Source organism: Oreochromis aureus, linkage group 22 (assembly GCF_013358895.1).
Source record: "Oreochromis aureus strain Israel breed Guangdong linkage group 22, ZZ_aureus, whole genome shotgun sequence".
In the NCBI taxonomy this organism is placed as follows: domain Eukaryota; kingdom Metazoa; phylum Chordata; class Actinopteri; order Cichliformes; family Cichlidae; genus Oreochromis; species Oreochromis aureus.
Window position 1 is genome coordinate 30,986,057 of NC_052962.1, and position 24,367 is coordinate 31,010,423.

At 39.2% G+C, this 24,367-nt stretch overlaps 1 protein-coding gene across 3 annotated transcripts in view; it reads right to left on the reverse strand.

The window, feature by feature from the left end:
• The window catches only part of pvrl2l (PVR cell adhesion molecule related 2 like), a 317,496-nt gene that overhangs the window by 123,270 nt on the left and 169,859 nt on the right, over nucleotides 1–24,367 (reverse strand). Inside the window, exon 7 of one of the 3 annotated variants that reach the window (XM_039605478.1) lies at nucleotides 17,830–20,037. The exons of the other annotated variants lie outside the window; for them this stretch is intronic. Coding sequence (XP_039461412.1) covers nucleotides 19,406–20,037 — 632 coding nt within the window. The 3' untranslated portion in view covers nucleotides 17,830–19,405. Of the gene's footprint in view, nucleotides 1–17,829; nucleotides 20,038–24,367 lie in introns of those variants that run through there. 3 annotated transcript variants of the gene reach the window in all.

Here is a 24,367-nt window from a genome sequence, read left to right on the forward strand (position 1 = left end):
TTGCACTTTTCATTTCACCGCCAGCTGTTTCATTCTCTACAGGTCCTTCCTGTATTCTGCTCGGCTGCTTAGTCAAGAGAAAAGAAGGGGAAGAAAACAACAAAAAGGAAATGAAGAAATAAAAAGGAAAAAATGATCTACATTAAGCATAATGGCTACCATTTTACATTTCATCAAGTCGACTCCTGGTGGTTATTGTGAGAGAATAACTGTCCTACTTTTCTCATTTCTTCTCTATTTTTCTTTTCTCTTTGGCTAAACCAAGAAAATGAGAGCTTTTTTTGCCTTAATGCTGTGAAGGTCAAATGTGCACAAGCACATCTTGGCTGCAGTCGACCAGTTTCTGATTATGGAGAGCTAAAACTGCAAAAAGCAGAAACTAAATAAATAAATTATGACATAAATAAATGAATGTGCCATGAAACCACTAAAAATAATAAAACATGTAGGCTTTAATTACCTTGCAACATAAGTTTTGTTACATCTCACGAGTCCCGTTGTGACCCCGGCATCGAGGGACCAGTAAGAGAAACTGTATAAAACATCTGACTACTTTTTGAATGACAGTCTATTTAATGGCAGAAGAAATTCTTAAAGAAACATGAAAATAAAATATAGAAATGGCCCAGGTTTGGAGACATAAATGGGAAAATGATGGGGAACAGTATTAAACTGCTCTGGTCACTGGGATTGGTCATTAGTTTAGTAGATGTGAGTTTGGGTTTCTGGTTAGGTTTTTGTGTTATTCCAGGGTTTGAAGATTTTTCTTGTTCTTATAAAATTATTGAGCAGAATTCTGGTTTTTGTTTGGATTTTATTTGTTATTCTAGCCTCCCCAGCCTCTCCCCATCTGTTTTCCCTCATGTGCCTTACTGTCCGTTATCATGGCTAGGTTAGTCTCCAGTGTCACTTATCGTTTATGTCCAGCTTCACTTTCAAGGTTAAGTTTCATTCTTGTCTTGCATTAGTTTTACTTGCTCCCCTCTCTTGCGTCTCTCTCTTTACAACATTGCCCTTCATCATTCCCCCTTATTTAATTCATTTTCAGTTCCTGTTTTACTGTGAAGATTAGTTTCCTGTGGTATCTTATTGGAGATTTACTTCCTGTGTTTTCCCCACTTTGTGGCACAGATTGCAGATTCATCTTTTTTTTTAATAACAAACATGTTTTATGTGAATGCAGCTTTCCTAAATACCAAAGCAAATTAAAAAAAGCATAAAAATAAATCTAAAGTTTGTTTTCATGCAATAGTCTGTGTGCTCATGCATTCGATTTTTTTTTAAAAATCCAATTAACTTTAAAACTGTATTTCCAGCTGCTGTTCTGTTTGGTAATTATCTTTGGGTTTCAGTATTGATGCATATTAGCAGATTTTTATGAGTCACACAGTTCTTGTGGGACTAACATGTACTGTGTCAATTGATGCAATATTTTATACTATGTCAAAGTGAAAAACTTGGTAGAAATGCAGCTTTCAGTCTATATAATAAAGCTGCATTACCTTTTTTCCAGTTCCATTATATCCTCCAAAGGTCTTACTTAGGCCGAGACTTTGGAGTGACTCTTTCCACTGACTGCAAAAGAAAACGTCTGGTTTACCTGATCAGTGGCGAGATCCTTACATACTTTGTTTACACTGGATGCAATTCAGATACAGAAAAGCATTTGTCCATACAGGCCTGATTCAGTCAATCACACTCTACCCCTCATGGTTCGGCTCCTTTCCTGTGGGTTTCTAGAAATATACTCTCAGGTATAAGGTGGGATGATTTGTCTTGATGGAAGACTTTCATATAAACCGCTTTTGGTTTTTAATAACTGTGACACAAAGCTAACGTGTATCACCATCAGTACAAGCAGTGAAATTCAAATATACAACACGGGCCTATCACTTATATTACCTTCAGAGGCTTTCTCTCATCTATATATGCAATCTATGTTCAGCCTAAAGTTGACATGCATTGACCTTTAAAGTTGCACTGATAAATAAAGAAACTGCTATCCATTATGTTGTTAATATTCCAGAAACCATCTGTGTGACTGCACCCACCACAAAGCTAGATACAGTACTTTGCACTCCATCTCGTTTTAACTCTGGGTGAAATGCCAGCATCCACTGACACGCTTGCAAATTACATTTCAAGCTGCAGTCTGTGGCTGGTTTACAGCACCTGATACTGCTGGCAGTGCGTTCAAGTTAGGTTTGCATTGTATTCACTCCATAGTAAACATAAAACATCTTGAGGAGATGGCGCTTGGTGCAGACTGAAGCTTTATAGAGCCAGAATTTAATCACGGGTAGAGGCTGCAAACTCGAAGAGCAGCGCTTTACCAGCCGCACGACATCTGCTGTTATAACTCAATATTTAATATTGTCACATCTCAAATGATTTTTTTTATCACATTATTTTATTGAGAAACAGTTTGTCACCTAGAGAGAGCCTGCATCATCTTGTAACAGAAATGTATAAATAACATTTTTACAGTATAAGTAAGTGAGCTGAGAAGTCTCTAGAAAAGAGCCTGTTTAGTCTAATTTAACTCAACTTACAGTAATATGGTGTTAAATGCAGGTAAATGTAAGGTCGCCTAGAGAAGTTTCTTTCTTTTATCACTGACTGCCAAAATGACTCATAACATTGTTCTATATAAAATGACGTGTTCCTGAAATGTTCACAGTTTAGTCATTGAGTCACTAGAAGTATAACCAATAAATGAAAATCAAAGGAGCAAAATCATCTTAGCAGAGAGAAAAGGCCTAAAAGCAATTACAAAACACTTTAAGTTATTAAAACAGTAATTAAAGACTCATTTAAAAACATTAAAACACACAGAAAATGAACATCATCAGACTTCGGATTATAGCAGCATGTTTAACAATAACAATTACAGTTTTAGGGATTAATACGAAAATAGTTTTCAGCAGATTTCATCAGGTTTTGCCAGTTTCTGAAATCATGGTTAGTAAATAATTTGGAGTTGAATGAAGTAACTAATAATAAAATCATGAGACAACTTTGAAATTTGTCCTTCTAGGTCAAAAACGTGGTAAACAAATTAAATCCCATCAGAAATTATTTAATTATTTTGAATCTTAGCTGTAAAGTGGCCATTTCCGTGTGTCTGCAGCATTTCCAGTTGACTGACTTCTATACATAAATCTCTCGTTGGGTTGCTTCACTCTAGTCTGTGTAAAAGTCCCAAATGAGTACCTGATGTGCTCTCTCTTTCTCCTGAGGTCAGGGTAAAATTAGAAGAAAAACAAGCAAACAAATAAAAACCTTTAAATATGCTGCTTTATATATTCTTCTTGAAATATTCCGCAGAATGACCTGTAATTGCGAGAGTAGGTTATTATGAGGGAATTTAAGTCAATTTTAAAGGATGGCAAAATGAGTTTTATTGGTTAGTGTTATTGCTGCCAAATTAAAATGGAAATGAAATTTTGCTTGAATATAAGAGCTGTAAATCCTGTTTCCTCTCATCTGTACTGTAGTGTGACAGTAATATTTATTATATTATATATAATGTTGGTATACTCATATCAACTGTGCCTACTTTGCCAAATCGCTCTTGAAAAGAGACTTAAACTACCAGTGAGACGGTTACCTGGTTTAGCAACAGACCTAAAAAATTGTTACTTTATTTGTTTTATAGCAGAATACTTTTTATGACAAATTACTGACTTAGTTTATATGTGACTGTATAAATGACATTGTGGAAAAACATATACATAAAAAACCAAAAAACTATGATGCGAGACATTTGCATCTACGCAGAACTTTAAAATTAAAATCTTTGGTTTCTGATCACAGATAAAGTTTGGCTCAAAACAGAATAAAACACACACACACACATACATGGACCCACACAAACACTTTTCTGTTCAACTTTAGTAATTTAAAGCCATCTGAACAAGTAAGATAAAGTGAAAACGAATTGTAATCTATCTCCTGCAGTGACATCAAGCTTCTTCTTTTTTAACAGTTTAAGTGTGCTAATTTGTGTATATGTAGTTTTCTTTCCGCCGTTTTTCTGTTTCTTCGCTCTCTAATTTATGGTGCATAAAATAACTGGAGGTGTGATGAACAGATACAAACATGATATATATGTGTGCATGAAATTATGCTAATTGCTGCTGCTGCATCATGTCAGCAGTAACTCTGAGGTGAAAAATACATAGAGTGAAAACACATCTGCAGATTATGCTCACAATAAAACCCACTCTGCTGTCAAGTTCATTCCTTGAAGAAAAGCAAATAAAAAGAAAAGTTTGTGGTGTTATTCTCAGCCTACACATAGACGCACGCACACACACACACACACACACACACACACACACACACACACACACACACACACACACACACACACACACACACACACACACACAATTACTCAGCTGTCAAATTTGCTTCCTGCAGTAAGGAAGTGAGCTTGCTTCCTCATATAAAGCACCCCTGCACCTTTTGCCGCATAACTACATACAGTGCACATATACACACACACCAGTACATACTAAGGCACTAATTAACGCACACAGTCTACACCACAAAGCACTTTAATGCAAGCATTTCTACTTGTGCAGTGAAACACAAAGTAGAAAGTTTTAGTTCTCCTCCTTAACTGTCTCGCTAATCAACATTTGGAACTTCCACCAGTTTCATTTGCACATTGATGCAAACACACAGCAGCCATGAAACCAGACTGTAATATATACAGCAGTGAAACTTACAGCAGGTTGACTGCAGTCAGCCATTTGTCACAGTGAAACTCCAAGTCATAAAATCGAAAGTGCAAACCAGTGATTATTCTCGCTGAGACCAACTTCCAACTGGTTCACTGTCTGAGCTGGAGAGTTCTCAGATCACACTTATTAATTAAAATATATATAATATATGAATGTGGTTAACTACACATCAGAAAGCTGATTTAGTGAATTTTGAACGGTTGCAAAACAGAAGTCTGGAGATAAGAAGAGACAGCTAACTTGGAGTGGACTTCACTCTTGGCATTGACTGTTGTTGACTTTCTGAGAGGAGCGCTGTGAGATGGAGAGTTCTCAGATCTCTCAGATCACACTCATTAATGAAAATATATGTTACACTGTTAAACGTGTGAACGTGGCTGGAGTGGGAATCCGTTATCTGCCCGGCAGTCTCCCTAGTTTCCGGGCCTTATACTTGTGTGCCAAACCACACTTATCTTCAGATTTAAGTTTGATACTTACTACACATCTGAAAGTTTTAATTTTTTCTGAACAGTTGCAATACAGAAGACTGGAACTGAGGGGAGACAGCTAACTTGGCATTGATTTTTAATTATTTTCTTGTATAAAACCAAAAATGTGGGTTGTAGCTGGTAACTGGTAAACCTTTTGGAGAGGTCATATTGCTTTAGTCCGATCTTTTCAGGGAAATGAATAAGCACTGACATTTGTTTTCATGAGAAAATAAGACTACTACTATATTTTTTTCCTTACTAACTCTGTGGATTTCCAACTTGTTTCCATACATTCATTCAGAGTTTGTTGAGAGAACCGATAAAAATGTAGGATTTCTTCAGGAATGTGACCTTTCATAGACAGCTAATAACATAAAATGCTCAGTACTGGAAGTAAATCGACATTTGCACAGAAGATTCAACAGCCCTGGAACCCTCAGACTTGCACAGTTGGCCAGTTGCTCCAAAAACCTAAATTTCATGATTTTATTTGTGTAGCCTTCATGTCCCTCTTACTGCTAAATTATAAAGGCTAATATACACCAATAAGCCCTACTCTGAAAACCTGACATAGATGTAACACTGTCTGCGAAGCTGGATTCAAGAAATCAGTGCTTGAATTCGAAGTTTGAAAAACATCTTCTGTCAGCACCGAACGTGGCGTCACATGGCTGGTTGGGACTGTCCACTTTCACTCTGTCTCTTTTGCAGGAAGTGGCTCCTCGTGTTCGGCTAGCTGCACTCGCAGGAGAAAATCCAGCTGTTAGCCATAATGTTCGGGTTTGTAAAGCACTTTATAAATAAGAACAGTGTGGAGGAGAGCCTGTTTGAGCCAGGTGACTGTTTGTTCACTGGATCGGCACAATCAGCTGATATGATCAGCACTATTTAATGCAATAAAATAATCTTAATCTTCCCAAGGACATGCAGACAGTTTACAACATAACAGCCCGCTACATGCACATCACACCACAAATATAACTAAGTTTCTTTCCGAAGCATGATCAGAAATCCCATCAGCACATCTGCAGGGAAAGTAGGTTGATGTGTGTGGAGGTGGAATAAAGCTGAGGCTCCCACGAAGAGACAATTTGTTGGAGACCTTTGGTTTTTTCCTCACATCATCTCACTGACTGTATTACTTTACATTCGAAGTGAGGAAAAGCAAAGTCCAAATGTAAGTGAAGGAGAGTGTAACGTGGAGATTTTTTAAAATGTATTTTTCCCCTGCGGCATGCTGATGGATGTTAGGAATTCCAATCGTCTTCAGTAAGAAATTGTTATATTTTGGTGTGACAGGCTTGTAGTAAACTGTTTGTGTTGGGAAAAAAGAGAATATCTTATTGCATAAAATAGTGCTGCTAGTATCTTGCAAACATCTGCTTTGCCAGCAGATTACACTGCTCGCTAATTGTTCGAACATTACGGCTAAGGGCTGGATTTTCCCTTGAGTGCAGCTAGCCAAACAGCGAACAGCCATTTCCTGCTAAAGAGACAGAGGGTGAAAGGGAACAGTATATCCTCGGTATCTTCGCATAAAACTCATTGTTGCAGCACAAATGTGATCCCCTTAAACTGACTTTTAGTTTTAGTGTTATTATTTTCCTCCAAGCTATTAATTCTGTCACTAGTTAGCTAACATAAAGTAATGTAAGCCCCAACCAACCACGTGACATCACATTCTGTACTGTCAGAAGATGGTGCTGAACATGTTCTTCAAACTTTAGCTTTGAGCACTGATGTCTTAAATCCAGCTTCAAAGACATTATCACATCTATGTCAGTTTTTGAGTGCAGGGCTTAGTTGTGTACATTAGCCTTAGTGTGTGTAGCACGTCATATACCCTTTAAAGTATAACCCCTGACAGGAGCACAGCCATCAAATATCTGGTAAAATTGAGGCCATGATAGGTAAACTCTGATAAGGATGCAGAAAACGTGTACTCAACAGTGACAAAGACACCTTGGTTGCAGGTTATTTGAGTTCTAAGAAATGCATATTGGTAGCACTTCAGGTATTTCTGTCCAAAATGAGATATATTTGTCATTTCATGTCATTTCCACAGAAACGCTTGTTCTTTCTCTTTTAAATAAGACAAAGAAAGTTGTGGCAGTTTCAGCACTGAATACCTTATTGTATGAGAGCCCTGTGAGGTTAATACAAGAAAAATAATTATGGTGATCCATTATCAAAGTCGAAATGAAATCAGCAAGTTTTATTTCCTGTGTTTATGATTTAAGAACATATGAAAAAAGAAATTTGCCAGGATAATGTTTCCAAGTTCCCTGTTTTTCCATCTGTGAAATGTGTAAAAAAAAAAAAAAAAAAAGGTTTCTCAAATGAAAAAAACCCAAGATACTATTTATTGTTTTTTGCCCAAAAAACATGAATTTTTTCTCATCTGGGAAAAGATTGGGGGAAGAAAAGCTTTATTTATTTGATGCAAAAAACTCTAATTTAAATATGATATACATTTTGGCCACAGGGCAATAACGTGCACTGTGTTTCAAGTGCTTTCAGGTAAAAAAAAAGCTTTCATGTCTTTTGTTTTAATGACTTTTAATTTCTTAATAAACTCTTAAATGCAATGCACAAACACTACATGTTTTTGTGTTATTTACCTTTGCAGTGATGTCTTTCTTGTTGCTAAAAGTGAGTTTGGTTTATATAGAGAGTTTTTTTTCCCCTGCATGTTTTGAGACACTGACTATGGAGTTAAGTAATGTAAATCGTGCTCTGAATCACTACAGATGCTAATTAACTTTAGTGACTCACATTTGTGTGACTAATCTTTAGATTCTGTTGATCTAAACTGTGTCCAGTGGTTTGCAGTTTCTTTTGTGGAAGAAGACGTCATTATTGACGTCACACTCTTGATTAGTTTCAGATCAATATTGCTGAGCTGGAAGAAAACCGTCCCAGTAAAATGCTTTTACTCCAAATTGAGGTCGTAATGCACTTTAGCCTCTTGTGGCCTTAAATAGGTATTGTAAAAAAGAACATGCTTTTCATCCATTTGTTGTCACATAAAGAAGATTACTGGTAAATTGCCCAGCTTGACAGATGACAAATAATAAAGGAACTAAGTGCAGAATAAAACCCGGGTAAATGTGTTTCTCTTCAATGATAAGAGTGAAAACATGGATATTTCTTGCCACTCGCTTCTGACTTCTGTGCCGCAGTTTAGAGGGACTGGTCTCAAGCAGAGAGATACTCTGACTAATTGTAAAAGCCTCGCACTTTCAGCTGAGGTGTTTTGATGTCAAATTCAGTCACATGTGCAGCATCAAGCACATCTCCAATGGTGTTTGCGAATGAACCCCTCGATCATTATAAATAAACCCTTAATATTTCCTTCAGTTTTTTATTCTGTCAAAGAGGCAAAAGAATTCTTTGACAGGCTTCATATTAAATTAATGGTCGAACTTCATGCCCTGTGGTCTTTCACTCCCAAAAGAAGCAGGGAAGATGCAAGCCGGGCTGCCGTCCAACACAACAAGCCTTTTCACTATACATATATATTGTGTATATTTATATATTTTTTAAAAATACGAGTTAATAAGAGCTGTAATCTTCTATTCAGTCAAGAGCCTAATTTTTACTTCAAGTGGAGGGAAAAAAGAAAGCTCACCCATGGGGAGCGATAACGTCACTCGCCTACATGTAGTAAAATTTCACTGAAATGTGTTGCATGCACTTTAAATTGGATTAATGAGAATTCTGTTAAAAACATGTTGTTCAGAAAAGATGACCTTTTAAGGATTTCCTCTTGTCTCAAGCCATAACATGGCAACAAATAAAAGATCAATCACCCTTTAAGAACATAGAACTGTTTTCTATATGATGTGTATGCTGTCAATAATAAGTAAACAAGTTAAGGTTCTGGCGTCAGGTTTCAAAACCCGTAAAACTTATTTAACTCTGTGCAGTCAGATGTGAGAAGAAGCTCACATGTGTTTGCTCCTGCAATGAAAACTCTGGTGAACACTAGAAATAATTTCAAACCTGTGATAAACGAAAACAAATCTATACTCAGGACTCCGTGTTGATCCTTGGGCAGCTAGAAGTAAGACTGACTCACTTTTGGGGTATGTTTTATTTAGCGCCATATTTTATATAGAAAAACAAATCTAAAAGGTTTATTTATGAGATTTCAGCCAGTATTAAGGAATCTTAAGGCAAGTAACAACTTTACTACTAAAACATTTATATATCCTTCCAGTCACACCTTTGGAAAACACTATCAAATTAAGTTCTGACTAAATAATTTTACCCCCTCCAAAACATCACTTCTTGAGAGCAAATATTCTCAAAGTCAACTTCTGCAACATCTGATAAAATCTGTTTGTTTACTGTAAGTGAAGCATTGCGGGTGTTTGGAATCAACTTTTCTGCTCTGCCTGTTTCTTTTCCAGCAATGACTCTGTGATTCCACTTAAAAAGTACATTCCAATTAACAGCAGCACACCTTTAATCGCCTTCATATCTAGGGGCTAAGCACTCTCAGTGCAAGAGTCCAGTTGTATCTGCTCCATTTATTACTGTTTTTCAGTGTTTTTCCTGTTTCTGGCTTGATATGCAAACATCTTTGCTGTGGAGTCTTCTGCCTTATCAGCACCTATTGAACTGGTGAGAAGCATTTTGTCATGTAGTTGTTCACAAAATCACCTGTAACACCACTGGACTAACTCACCTAACCTTCATGGTCATTGAGACCAACCAATGATCTGAAGGAACATTTTTAAAAGAGTCCTAGAACTTAAAGTTCAAAACAGAGAGTTTGCTTTGATTTCACCTCTTTTGTTCTTATCTGTTTGATTTTCAAATCAGGAACCAAGTATTTAAAACTACATATCCTGCATTAAAGTGCTCTATACTGTATATTATGTTCAAGGCTTCTCATTTTTCAGTGTCTCTGATAACTTCTTTATGCTGTGATTGTAGCTCTAAAGCACTTCCTGAAGCATTTCCTGCCAAACTGTAATCAAGTCAAAAAAAGAAAAAAAAAAAGAAGCTTCCTAACAGTGAATTGGGGTTCTGTCATGAATGAAAGGCAGAAATCCATCAAACAGATGACTTATGAAGATATACCAGCTTCTTCTGGATGGGTCCCAATGTATGTTTGGGGCAGTCACTTCGGAAAAAAAAAGTCTTTTATTATAACATAATAATCTACAAAATAACCCACAGCAGAAATAATTTGTAATCATAGTTTTAACCAGGATGTGTCATTGACCAATTGATCCAAAACCCCATTATAAAATCGCCAAACCAACTACAACCCAGAACAGAGTGAAACCCACTAAAATAAAACCATGACCCTGACCAAGCAATGTCTTTAATTCTAAAGGATATACTTAGAGGCCAGTACCAGGTTTGACCCCCCTATCTGACATCTTCCTGGTTCTACAAGGTGCTTGAAATATTCCTCTGATTTTTGTCTATAATGGCATGATAGTATAAAGCAGCTGCTGCAGACTTTCACATCCATGCCACATCCAAATGTGCACTATTGGATTGAGATCTGATGACTTTGGAGGCTATCTGAGTTACAGTGAACTCATTGTAATGTACAAGAAACCAGTTTGAGATGATCTGAGTGTTGTAATATGGTATGTTATCCGGCTGGATTTAGCCATCAAAAGATGAACACTTTGTGGTCATAAAGGGACAGAAATGGTCAGCAACAATACTAAGGTACACTGTTGTGTTTTAGCAATATTCATTTGGTACTCAGGGGTAAAATTTGAACCAAAAAAAATATTCCCCACCATTACACCACAACCAGCAGCCTGAATTGCTGGTATATGGCAGGATGGATCCTTGCTCTCAAATTCTGACCCTACCGTCTGACTGTTGAAGCAGAAATCCATTCGACTTACCAGACCTGGCAACGGTGTCCATCTTCTATTGTCACATTTCCATCAAGGGTTAACATGTTGTGCATTCAGATGAGCTTTTCATGCCTCGGTTGTAACAAGTAGTCACATACTTCAGTTTTTGTTGCTTTCCTTATGGCTCAAATCAGTCTGGCCATTCTCCTCTGACATCAGCTGGGCATTTGTGTACAGAGAACCGCTGTTTACTGGATAGTTTGCCTTTTTTGGACCATTCCCTGCAAACTCTAGAGATGGTTGTGTGTGAAAATACCAGTAGATAAGCAGTTTCCAAAATATTCAGACCTGTCTATTTGGAACCAACAACTTTGGCTTGTTGAAAGTAATTTAAATGCATTTTGAACTTCAGCAGGTCATGTTGACCATGTTGGCGTGCCCACAGTAAAGTTAAAGCATTCATCTTTATTTTTCATTAGATCTCTTTCAAGCTAAATGTTTGTAGAAAAATGTTGGGTTGGCAAACCACAACCACATAGTGATTTCACCATTAGAGAATGCATTTCTGCAGACAGATGGAGAAAACCTGTAACTAGCAGATCATGAAATCTTAAACTGCCAATAGGACGCTGAAATCCAGAGTGTAAAATCTGATACCATTACCAGCTCTCTTGTTATACACAAGTGTGTCATTCTCAGTTGGAGCACATATGGGCTTTTGAGGATGTTTTGGTTAAATGCTCCTCATTCTGTGCAGTTGCCAAATCACAGTGCTTGGAGCCTTTAAAAACATAATACTGAGTCATTCTAAGATCTGAGAGATTCATCCCTTAGCGTCAATTTTGTATTTAGGATTAATGAGAAATCCAAAGATATATTTACGTTCACAAGGAGTTAAAGGCTGCATTACATCAAAAACTAGCAAAGTGATGTCAGCGCTTCGGGCATCAAGTTTTTTGGTTGGCACAACATATAATCAGAACTGTTTTCCACACAAGTTGAAACATCAGAGAGGCTTTTGATTCAAAGCAAAGCAAAGAAAAGAGATTATAGGGGTCATTCAGGCAGGGGGAAATAAAAGCTTGAATATTTTTCACCGAAAAGATGAATGATTAAAAATGGCTTTATTAGGGTAATGGATAAAAAGCTTACAGAGTTCCCTTTGTCTGAACATCAATGTAAAGGTCACCATCAAAGATAAGGTTTAGCAGCTGATACACTGCCATGTTCATTCAAAATCAAGCAAAAGTTGGCTCTCTTGCATCACAAGGGTCTATTTTGATCCAGTTCATTAAAGAAACGCTCCCAGAATCTTTAGTGTATTGAGATTTCTTTTTTTTTTTGTTGAAAATCATTGAACAGAAGATAACTCTTTCCCCTGATGAGAAGAAGGAATGCAGAGCAGTACTTAAGCTGAAGAGCTTTGTGAAGCCATGATGTCTTGAGGAGAGACAAGGACAAAAAACATTTGTCCAATGTCAAGGAAACTTGACAGTTAAAGTACTAGTTCTGCTATTAACTCTGATGAGACAAGCTGATTTTTCTCAGTTTTTTTTATTAATATGGAAGATGATGTGGAAAAATGGCCAAAACCATTTTTAACTGTGAAAAGTAATTATATAACTCTGGAGTGTAGCTGAACAACTCCTGTTTTTAACATTTTTCAGATCACTGGTTTGGTTTAATGGCTTGCAAATGTTGATTCTCCCAATATTTTCAACAAAAACAGTAGCAAACAGGAATGTTAGGAAATAGGTGGGGTGAATAAGCAGTGGAAAAAAAGCTTTACCAGTGAAGCCAAATGTTTAAAATTAATCTGCAGCAGACGATGTGCAGAAAAACATGTGCAAAGATATCTTACACAGCAGCAATTCTGAATTTGAGTTATTTTTGCAGAGGTCAAGAGGTGCCCAAAAATATTGTGGAAAAGTTCAGCAAACTCTAAACAATGTATCTAAATATATGTGTGTCTGAGATTGTGTTGAGTCGAGTCACTACCAAAACTAGTTACAGACCACAGAAAACAACATGGATACAAAAGGAAAAATGCAGAGTTTCTTGAACGAGCACTTCAACTCATCTTGCGGGGCTGTGTGTGTGAAAGAATGAGAGAAATACGTGAAGTGATTCATCTCAATCTATTGACTATTTCCCACATGCAAAAACACAAGTGAAAAAGCTTTCATTTGAAATGAATAGCCATTCATATGAGTGCACATCTCCAGAACCTGAAATAACCTGGATGAAAAAAAAGCCATGACGAATTACATTCCTAAGTATAGCACAGAACACTGCAAGAGCAGCACTGTGGGAGAGGAGGAAGGTATCCGGAGAAGCAGGAAAGCAGGACAGTGCTGCGTTAAGTAAATTGGTTACAGAGCACAATGAGATCTCCTCTAACCAGTGTTGGGAGGAAGAAACTTTATCCACATCTGCTGAAGTCTCAGCTGGCCGGGCAGAGGCTCGGCTTTAACTGGATTAACAAGAAAAGCCAAGCTCAATAACTAATAGGCCTCTTCTTCTTCTCGCTTTACTCTGTTCCCCTCTCTCCCCTTCCCTCTCCTTCTCTTTCTGTCTTGCCATCTTCCTCTTCCTTTAAACCAAAGCAGAGAAAGATAATGCAGAACACTTTTATGCCTTCTACTGAATTAAACATGCCAGGAACAGCTTGTACTGGGTGCTAAAGTAGAAGCAAAGAGAGATGGAATATGAAAAAGGAGAATATATACAATTCCGCCCCTGCACAAGGGTCTCTGGAGGACTGCTGAACATTTCTTTACAATTAAAAAGATCTGTCGCAGATAGACTGCGCTGAGGAAAGCTAAACAGGACAGGCTTTTTTCACTAATTGGCCGGGTTGAAAAGGACTGTCAGTTGTTGTTGGGTGAAAGCTGCCAATCGCCAAGTGGAGGGGTGGCATAGTACTCAGAAAGACTCCTTAGAGACTTCCTACGCACCTCAAGCTTTCATTGTCAGGGCTGTAAATTCCGTCTTGCCAATCTCTTATTCCTTTCACACACACTGCCATCTTTGTGCCGCAGCCAACCAATTGGGCTCCACAAGCAACAAATCTGCCCATCTCTAACTCCAGGCTTGATGGTGAATAAATGACAGTGTTTCAAATGTTTCTGGTCTCAGGTGGTTTACAAAAAAACCTGGAGATGTCTTCTCATCCTCTCTGCAGGAGCTGAGGTTTCAGTTGCTGTTCTGTCTCGTCTTTTCTGACTCTCAGTTTCTCTGATCTGAGAAGAAAAAGTCTTCCTTTCTCTCTCCTCACTCCAGGCCTATTTGGTATTCCCCAGACGGAGCATTGAGCTACCACCCTCATTCTCGATCCTCCCCTCCCTTCGTTCCAGTCTCTTTCCCTCCGACAGAGCCAAGTGACCTGTTACAGTGTGCTTTGCTTAGCTTGGGTGCCGCACACACAGCAGCAAGGACGAGACTTTACAGGGGTTGCATTCAGGACCACAACCTCCCAGAGCACACACCATGTGAGTCAGGGTGGCAAACTAAAGATCAGAAGAGGACATTTGTAACAACGTGGCCCCATTTCCAACTCACCGGACAGGCCACGAGTAGTCCGATTCACTTAATATAAAAAAGTCATATTAGCACATTTTTAAATCATATACAGTACATCTGTTATTTTTTTCTTCTTCTTGTTAAGTTTCTATAAGCAGATGTTCTTGAGGGACGCTACCAAACTTTTTGCATCTGGTATAAAATTTTGATGTGTATCTGGATGATGGAAAAGCACCTAGTATTGCAAGGTGCGAAAGCAAACAGAATGCACTATTAGAACTGACATTTTTGGAGGTTGTCTGACTTAAACTCCGATTGCAAATCTTCCAGGTGAAAATGCAGTGGTCTTTTCTCATTTCTCCATTTTGTTCCTGTTCGCCTGCTTTTTTTTCCCTGCCTGTGTATCGTGCAGGTTCCAGAAATGAATCTTAAGAAGAGAGAAGGCTTACAGGAGAAGATGCCAGATAAGATGCACGGGTGTATCCTTTGTGAAAGTCTTTTTAACTGTGATGTATAAAAACAGGTGCAACACAGAGCTGAAAAACACAAACCATGGTGGGAGTAGGCCTCTGCTTGTTTCTTTTGTTTTTGTAAGTTGTCATATTTAACTGATATAAACTTTTAAAATGAAGCTAGTTTGTCCATTTTCAATATATGCCAAACGCCTCAACTCGTCTCTCCTATGGTCTCTCTTGTCTCCTTTGCTTGCATCTAAGGTGGCTAAGGTATGAAGAGAGGAGGTGAGGAAAGTAATTAAGCATGTTACCTAAGGATGTAATCTTGCCTCTTCCTGCATGCTTAGGTTTGGTTAATAAGTCTGCACAAAAAGTGATTGCTGTATAAATGAATGTCTTTCTAATGCACAATGTCCCTTGATCAGTAACAGTTTACAAAAGTGTCCTTTTAGTCACATTTTCCTCACTTCTTTGCATGCACATGCAGTTAGAATCAAAACAGTTAGAATATGTTTAAATAAAAGGTCTAAATCCAGAGGTCTGTGGATTGAAAGCCATTATCCAGATACAAATCCCACATTAATGCCAGCTTTAAACGGAGCATTGTGCTGCATGACAAGCAAAAGTATTACATGCTGTGTAAGCAGATGTAACAATGTGCAAAAGTGTGAACTTAAGGGACACTGTTGTAAGACATAGAGCGTACTGCTCCTTAAATTAGCAAAACCTGTGGGTCCTGTGGCCTGTCTGTTAAAGAGGCTAAATATCCAGAGCAGGTGCACTGCACTACATTGTGCTGTGAAATGTGCTGAGTTCTAAAAAAACCCCTAAAAGAGTTGTGGGAGTCTGGTATTTATAGACTAATAAGACAGCTCTGCTTAATTAATTACCAGTTTTTCCACAGAGAATTATCTCAGAAAGATTTTCTTTTATTGAAAATGGGTTGTGCAAAAACAAAAGTTATGAATGATGATGAGTTTTCTCACTAAGGGTGCATCCATGGTACAAGACTCCGAGACTAATTAGGCGCCAAAGTTGTGATCACAGTCAACTGTTTAAAATTATGGCGCTGTGAGAACCCCTAAGAGAAAAGATGCGTTGAGGCATGCATTGGCCAAATTGAGGGTAAATATGCTGGAGGGGGATGAAAGCGGGAGCCTCCAAAAAAGTTTTATTTTCAGGGTGAAAATCATTAACACATTATACAGTAGAAAAAGGAGGAGGAGGAGGGGCTCATTTTCATTTGGAAAATACAGAAATGCATTAAAAAAATTATCTCTAAGTACTGAATGAGATACATTAGACGATACAGTTTATCTGAAAATGACTTCTCATATTTTTGAGTTCCAGAGTTTGAAAGTAAGGACCTTGGAGCATGCATGCACCCAACGGAGTAGAAAATACACTTAAATACTTAAACCCAAACTTCTCTCCAGGGATACAATAAACAAGTCCTACTACATGTGATACATGTGACAACCAAAAGAACACTATGGCTGTTTCTGAGATTAATTGGCAACTTGTCAAAACACACTGTGAGGCTTCATGAAATGTCTGCACTGAAATGCTTTGTAACATAGCAGATAGGACTGTCTCAATTACAGAACAACAGATTGCACAGCGCATAATGTTCAACAACAATCAACAACAAGGGACCTGCTCACTTGGGTGGGAGTAGAGCTGATACAGTCTTCTTAAAAACACACACGCACACACACACCAAAAAAAATCAATAAGGTTTTGACTTTTAAATATCGTCGCTTTCATTTTACAAACAAGTCCATGTTCAGATCTACAACCCACAGATATTCCATGTTGGGCAATAATGTCTTCATTATCATGACAAAATACTCTTACAAAGCACTTAGACATAAAAAATAATCATAATGAAATACGATAGATTTACAATGTGAATTTGAAAAATAACTTTCTATAAACGGTCTGCGCTCTAAACGTACTGACTGCTCCGTGATTAACAATAATCACATTCCTTAAAGATTCCCTTTTTTTTAGATCCATCTCTCATAAATATTTCTAAAATACTCTATAGTGTAAATGACTGTTAATACCAAACTGTTTTTCATTTCTGGGTTTACTCACTCTACTCTCAGCTGCAAAACAAACACCACCCAATCAAACACAGCACATCTATAGTAATCCAGTGTGTGTTTGTGATGTAGCATAGGGAGCTTGAAGCAGAAGATGTGCTCAGTTCAGCTGCTGAAGCATCTAGGCACCACTCCTCTGTTACGCTTTAACTGTGTCCTTGTTGGCTGTCGTTGCATCTCAAAAGACGTCTGTCTGAGCTGTAAGATTTCCCTGCCCAGATCTTCCAATTGTGCCATTGCAAGCAGTTTGGCATAATAAAGACAAGTGATTCAAGACTTAATTAAAAAAAAACCCACACACACATACACACAAAAGACCATTTGGTTGTCTAACAATAAAAAAAAAGGATATATGAGCAGGAAAAACCTTGGAATCAATAAGGCAAAAGTGTTCCAACAATATATGAGCTCAGTGTCAGTTTCCAATTCTTGTTATGTCTTAACAAATGTGTTGGAAAAAATCCATTCTACCAACAGTTCAGAGAAGTACAAATTAATACAAAATCAAACAAAAATCATGAAAATATGTAACCTTTTCCAATGCATATTTGCATGTTCAAGAAATTCCCCGGCACCATTTTCTTTCGGAAAAGTGAAACGTCCGCGCGCCATCAACAGATGGGTCACTTATTTTAACCAGACATGTACCACTACCTGTACTTCTGCAGTGTACAAGAAACAAAGGCTTGAGAGTTTAGGATTTAATTTTGAATGTTTTCACATCCTCTCTTGAAATATATCTTGGACTGTGTCTTTCTGTCCAATCAGAGCTCAGAACACGGAATAATCCGGTACATGGCGTAAGAACATTCGGCGGGACATGGAAAATGAATACATGAAATACAGCAGCCCCCAACAAAGCCGGTGAATATTTTGCCTCATTGAATGCGACCCAGATAGGAATATAAATACAAGTTATCCCCTTCTCCCTGCACACAGTCATTGCGGCAGTCTAAGCCGCCCATTATGTAAATAAAGAAAGCCCAGAATGAGAGGGAGAGATGTAATGTGTGTGGGACAGAGTGAAAGGACAATATACAAATCGCTTAGAATTCATGTGGAACAGAACGCGATGGCGTGGATAGAAAAGGGGGGAAATATTGATGGCGATAACACAGAGAAAAAGGGAAAAAGTTGAGTCGGAAACAAATAATCTTTTTTAAATTCATTAAATGAGTCATTACCGATCCAATGTGGAACTGTGTGAAACCCCCAAGTGTGTCGGTGCATCTTTTCCTTAGCGAGATCAACACCATTACACAACAGTAACAACAACGATAACTAGAACAACAACAACAACAATAACAACAACTGTGCTATCGTGAGACGGCGCCCAATATATAGATGATGCACATCATTAACACCACAGCCAGCCACACATTAGCACATACTGTTAAGTCTGTTATGTTACTCAGTTTGGTGGCTCTCGCTTCAGCGGCACCCATCAGGAAACCAGGTGGTGTCGCGGGGTGCAGCGGGAACCCGGAGTCACTGTAAGCCCAAACAAAGTCCTCTCTGGGATTAACAGAAACAAGTTTGGCCTTTTCAAGTTTTGAAATGGCTCGAGTGAAGTCAGAAGAGCTGGCATCTTCAGCGCGTCTATCCACAGAAGCCTTTCGGACACTTTAACACAGAGTTCAACGTGATGAAGATTTTTCTTTTCTTTTGAAGCAAGAAAGGCGAGTTTTCGATAGTGGTGATTTTTTTTTTAGTGATTATGGTGCTTCAGATTTTGCTGATTACATTTTCTGGTAAGGTATAAAATACAAACAGTTTAGTCACTCAGCACATAATCACACAGCAAAGCTGAAGAAACAAGAACGTAGCAATAAGCAGCATTGCGTCAGAGTTACTGTAGCTTTTTTTTGCTCTTGGCAGTATTTTTTTATTCCCGTGACACTGAATCCAATCTTCCTCCATGACACAGTTAAACACAGTCACATATTCAGCCACAGTGAACTATTTCCACTGCAAGTTTTCCTTCATCAGCCTAACAACAACTTCATTTTGGGCTTTTTGCTTCCTTTTTTATTATTTTTCGCTAAATCCACCTTTTATCAAAGTATACGGTCACTGTCAGGCTGAGAGGATATAACTGATGGCAGATCTTTAATCAGGTTGAATGATAAGCAGGCAGGTGTCTAGCTGATGGAGGTGATGCTGATTTGTTTAGAGGTGAAAGGGGCTGGCTCGGATGCACCACTTCCTCCACTACATCTCCTTATCTTCAGCCTTTGCCGTTTCCATCCTTCCCCTTCTCCTTCAGACGTAAATGGCAGTCCGGGAAATAACAGAGCCGTCTCTCTGAGACTCCATGTCGTCGTCAAGGTACACATCCATTTCTTCGCCGGCGTGGCCTCGGTGGACGTGATAGGCTGGAGGCAGAATGTTTCCGCCTCCGGCCACTCCTCCAAATCTGTCGTATCGCTCCTCTTCTTCCTCCATGCTGTCATCGAGGTCAAACTTCCTCCTCTCAGCTTCATCCATCTCACTGCTAAGAAGGATGTCGTGGGCAGTAGGGGCGTTGCCGGTTGAGGCGTGGTGGAGATGATGGTGGTGGTAGTCGTTGGCCTTTTCTGTTAGAGTTCCCGTGGCATCGCAGCCCTCCCGATACGTGTAGATGGGCCCGTTGTTGTTTGTGCCAGTCCCGTTCTTGCTGCTGTTGTTACCGGAGTTGCTGAAGAGCAGACGGGCTTTGTTGCCATAGTCTCCGCCATTGCTTCCACCGCTGCCTGTTGCAATGGAGTCCCCACTGCTGGGGTACCCGCGCCTCTGCTGCCGGCGGCTGCGGGTCAGGAGGACGGCAATGAGTGCAACAACCAATAGCAGAGCCAGAAGGGAGCCGATCACTGCGCCTGCCACTACACCGGCACTGGACGGATCCTCCAAGGCTTCTGCAGAGGGGATGGAGGGGTTGGAAGGAGGGATGGAAAAATGGGTGGAGGAAAAGAAAAATGAAGGAAATGACGGCTGTTTTGGAGGAGGTATTGACAGTTCTTCTTGTATTGTGAGTGTGCTGTAGTGATAGGAGTAGTGTCTTCTTCTACGTGTGTTACAATCCTCTTACAAGTGTGTGGTAATGTTCTTCTCAGTGTAATCCCTTGGTGAGGGTGCAGTCAGTCATTGCTGGGATCAGGCTGAATGGGACTCATTCATTCTCTCCCAGAGGCTTGTTGTGCTGCATTTTGCAGACATTTTGCTCTATATGCATTTCAGTCCAGCTGCTGGCACTTCAGTTTTTGCCGCCCTTCCCCCCTTTGCCAGCTGGGGCAAAGCCTTTACTACTGTGATGATCCTTTGTTCTATACTTCATGTTGGTGTGAGCCAGGTTTGCCTCTCCACACGTTTCAGTTGAAGATTGAAACAAAAATGAGAGAAGGATTTAGAAAAAAAGCGGTTTATTTCGAATATTGCGCCGACTTTGCCGCAGGTTAGAGGTTTAGAGCCAGCAGAGTCACACAGACAGACACACAGAGACAGATACACAGGACAGACAGGCAGAGGAGTTACTTGGAAAGGGTTAAATAAGAGCACAGTCATTACTGTTAAGTGCCACAATGCTTAACTTGAGTTAATCCCTTCTATTTTTACCCTCTCTTTCTTTCCCACTCTCAATTAAAACCACTCCTTATGCCTTTCCTTCCTGCTTATCATCCTATCCTCTGCTTGAACCGGGTCCTTCGTCTGCCTCCCTTATTGGTCAGCTAGTCAAACCACAGGGAGAGCGATGGCCTGCTGTCAACCCAGGACCAAATCCAGATCTCACTGATCAGCAGCACACGGAGGTAAAAGGTTCACACTGTGGAGCAAGACTCATACCAGGATACGTTTAAAAGGATTCTATGTAGGAGTATAAGAGAGAGAAAAAATGGGTCTCAGATAGTGTAGGATTTGTACGGAAAGATTCACGCTGGGCTAAAAAGTGGAGAGAGGAAAGTCTCAAACCAGGAAAGGAGAAGTGTTGAGTCTTAGTGCAAACCTGCACAAGGCCAGCTAATATGTTTCTCTTTTCTTTTTTTATTTCTTGTCTGTGAATCACATTCAGATATTTCTTTGGGGTGCAGCAAGGGCAGCGAAACGTGGAACAGCAGGGGAATCTGAGCCTCTTCCTGTTTTATGCAAATAACAGCAATGTACTGCCAGCACTCCTGGCAAACACAGCAGTGAATGCCAATCAAACAATCTGAGGTTGGCTGAAATGAGCATTGTGTGGGGTTACATGCCAGGGCAGCGCCACTGAGGCAGTGACGTTCTTTTTTCTTTCAGCGAAATCACATTGGACATCAAATAATGATCTGTATGGAGCTAGCGAGCAGGAGTTCTGCTAACAAAACCAGTGGGGGGATGTCACTATAAGTGAGCCTGGATAGAGAGCCTGTGATTCATACAAATTGTTCATTCTGAGGGTGTAGGAGAAAAAAGAGTGGAGATAAAAGCAGAGAGGAATTGAGCAAGAGGAGAGAAAAAGCACTAGGAAGAGTGTTTGGGAGAGAGACAGAGAAGAGCAGACAAGAGGGGAAGGGAGATAAAAGGAGAGGTCTCAGTTTGATTTCAAACACACTTGCTCTGGTCTCACATGGGGATGCATTAGGGTTATGCCAGGGTGAGACAGACGGGTTGGGCGAATGAGGCGGGGCTCTTGGGACAGGATATGATGTCTAAATTAGGGGACAGTGTCTGGTAATATCCAATTGAAGTGACAGAAGGCATTAAGGATGATGAATCCAACTTTCCCTGTCCTAGTTTCCTCTCTCTTTGCAAACTTACAGATTGGCATGGAAACACAACATGTGGGCCAAAGTGTTATTTATATTTATTGTGCCATTTATATTTTAAGCATTAGTGGCATTTATCAAGTGCCTGAGTGAGAGACAGCTGAATAATGGCCTTTTGTGGAAGGTCTTTGGTGGCTGCCGTCCTTCTGTTAATCAAGTGCTTAAAAATCTATTATTCTGTATAGGCTATAAAGAACAATGCTCCTACAAAGGCCCATTAGAGCTGGCATGTTCATTTTTCATTAAGTCTGAGGTCACATGCAGGAGCAGCGTGATTATCTTTCCAATTTTCTCTCAAAGTCCAAAGCGAAGGGGTGGTGGCTGATATTTAAACAGCAATGATCTCGCGTATGGGAACTTTGTTGCTTGTTTGACAGCCGGATGCCAGTCGTCTTGTTCTTTTTTGCCCTTTTCAGAGAGGATATGTAAAACTGCTGGCTTCATCAATCTGTTAAAGCGGTGACATTCTGTCATTCGGACATAAATCATGTTAATGTTTTGCACTTCATTCAGCACTTGTACTCGCTATTAAGCGTTGTCAGTAGCGACTCTTGTAAAGTGTAACCACACTTTTGAATGTTTAATTCTTTTCAAAACTGTCACTTGAGCAGGACCTGTGCATGTGTGCGATGAAGAGATGAGCTGCCCCAGTCCTTGTATGCAAGAGAGAGATCACTCTTCTTGATTTGGAACTGGGAAAATGCATCACAATGCACGTGACCAGTACCTTAATTTTACTTGGTGAGATAATGTGCTATTATTTGCTTGTTGTGCTTGTTAGTGGCATTCTCCAGTAAGATAAGCTATTCCCTAGTCACTGTGTTTTTTCAGACGTGTGTAAGTGTAGAAAGCGATATGTAAATTTTACTATGCGGGGCTGCTTTTACAGAAAACGAACAGCTCATTAAGACATGAAGCCAACACACATAATTTTGCTGTCAGATTAATGAAAAGGACTAAATGTCTGAAAGGTCATTTTGAGTAGGTGAATAGGTTCAACTTAATGAACACACTTAAAACCAGCTGTCGGTGAACCACGGGGAATTTGTGGCAGGGAAAGCCAAGCAACATTTCTTTTTTTAAAGGTTAATATATAATTATATATTATACATTTTACGATTTTACATATGTTTTTTGTAAATTCCTCTGTGGCTTTCTCAAATGCACACTGTAAAACAAAAGCATAAACTTATGCTCAGGGCACTAGCATTTTACCCCCAAAAATCATAGCATTAAATCAAAGCATTGAAAAATCAGGGTTTGTTTGACTTAAAAATGGGATGGACTGTGTTAAAAAACCTTGTAGGAGGTGATTAATCTTCAGCCAGAACCAAAGGGCAGCCCACAGACCTGTATAAAAATCACCATGCAGATTTTTAAACTCCCATTTTCAAGCTGTGAGTTTGTCATTTTGGCCTTTGCCGTCTTGGTTGTTGTCACATGATGAGCAAGCAGTGGATCACTCACTGACTAACCAAGGAAATAATCATCAGATAAGACTTGAAACCAGTGTTTGGGATGACAAACTAATAAGGAATGTGTTTAGTGACAGACCAAAGTGGGAAGCACAGAGATCCCTTTAGACATATTTCTGCAGCTGCACTCGTTGACCTCTGGCTGCAGCTGCGGTGAATCTGATTTCATGTTAGCTTAGTTAGACATGAGGATCCCTACCACACATGTAAGTCCTGAAATTACTATGAGGTGGAGAGGAAACTACCAGATGATTAATGTCACTGGATCTCGACACAATACTCTATGTTTTTCTTCAAAAAGTCAAGTTTTGATTCCTAGATAGACAAGTTTTATAAATGGACTTTTTAACTTACTATCAGATTTAACTTTTTGTTGCTATAACATATCACATTTATGCTAGACAGAGCACGGTAAATTGGTACAAGTCACAGGTGAATCACTAGGATAAGTATATTTGATTTCATAAAGACACCAGGATAGTAAATGGCTTATAAAAATGGTTAAAGTGTATTTATCTTTAATGCTCATTTATCAGATTTAGTGTTTCTCCAGGCACTGTCTGAAATCATTTTGCATGATCTGAAACACTAATGGATCCCATCAGCTCTGACAAAAAACGTGCCAGATGTATGATCAACATGACTGTCAAATTCTTGTCAACTGCCTTATGAGATGCTTTGGTAAACACTTCTCTGCAAGCATATTTCCTCCCAAAAAAGTGGAAAATAGCAAAGACCGTTAGCTAGAAAATAGGCCATGCTTGTCATCCTTATTTCTCATCAACAGAGGCAGCCTGCCTGCATTAAGAAGCACAGTGATAAATGTCATAGAGAGAGGCAGGGGGGCTTATATCAGTCTCTGTATTAGTGTCATGTACATGGAGGAGATTAAGGAAGGGGGAGAGTAAAGGAAAGAGAGAGAAAACCATGAAAACTACCCATTGCTACTCAGTTACACTCACTGCAGTAGGGAT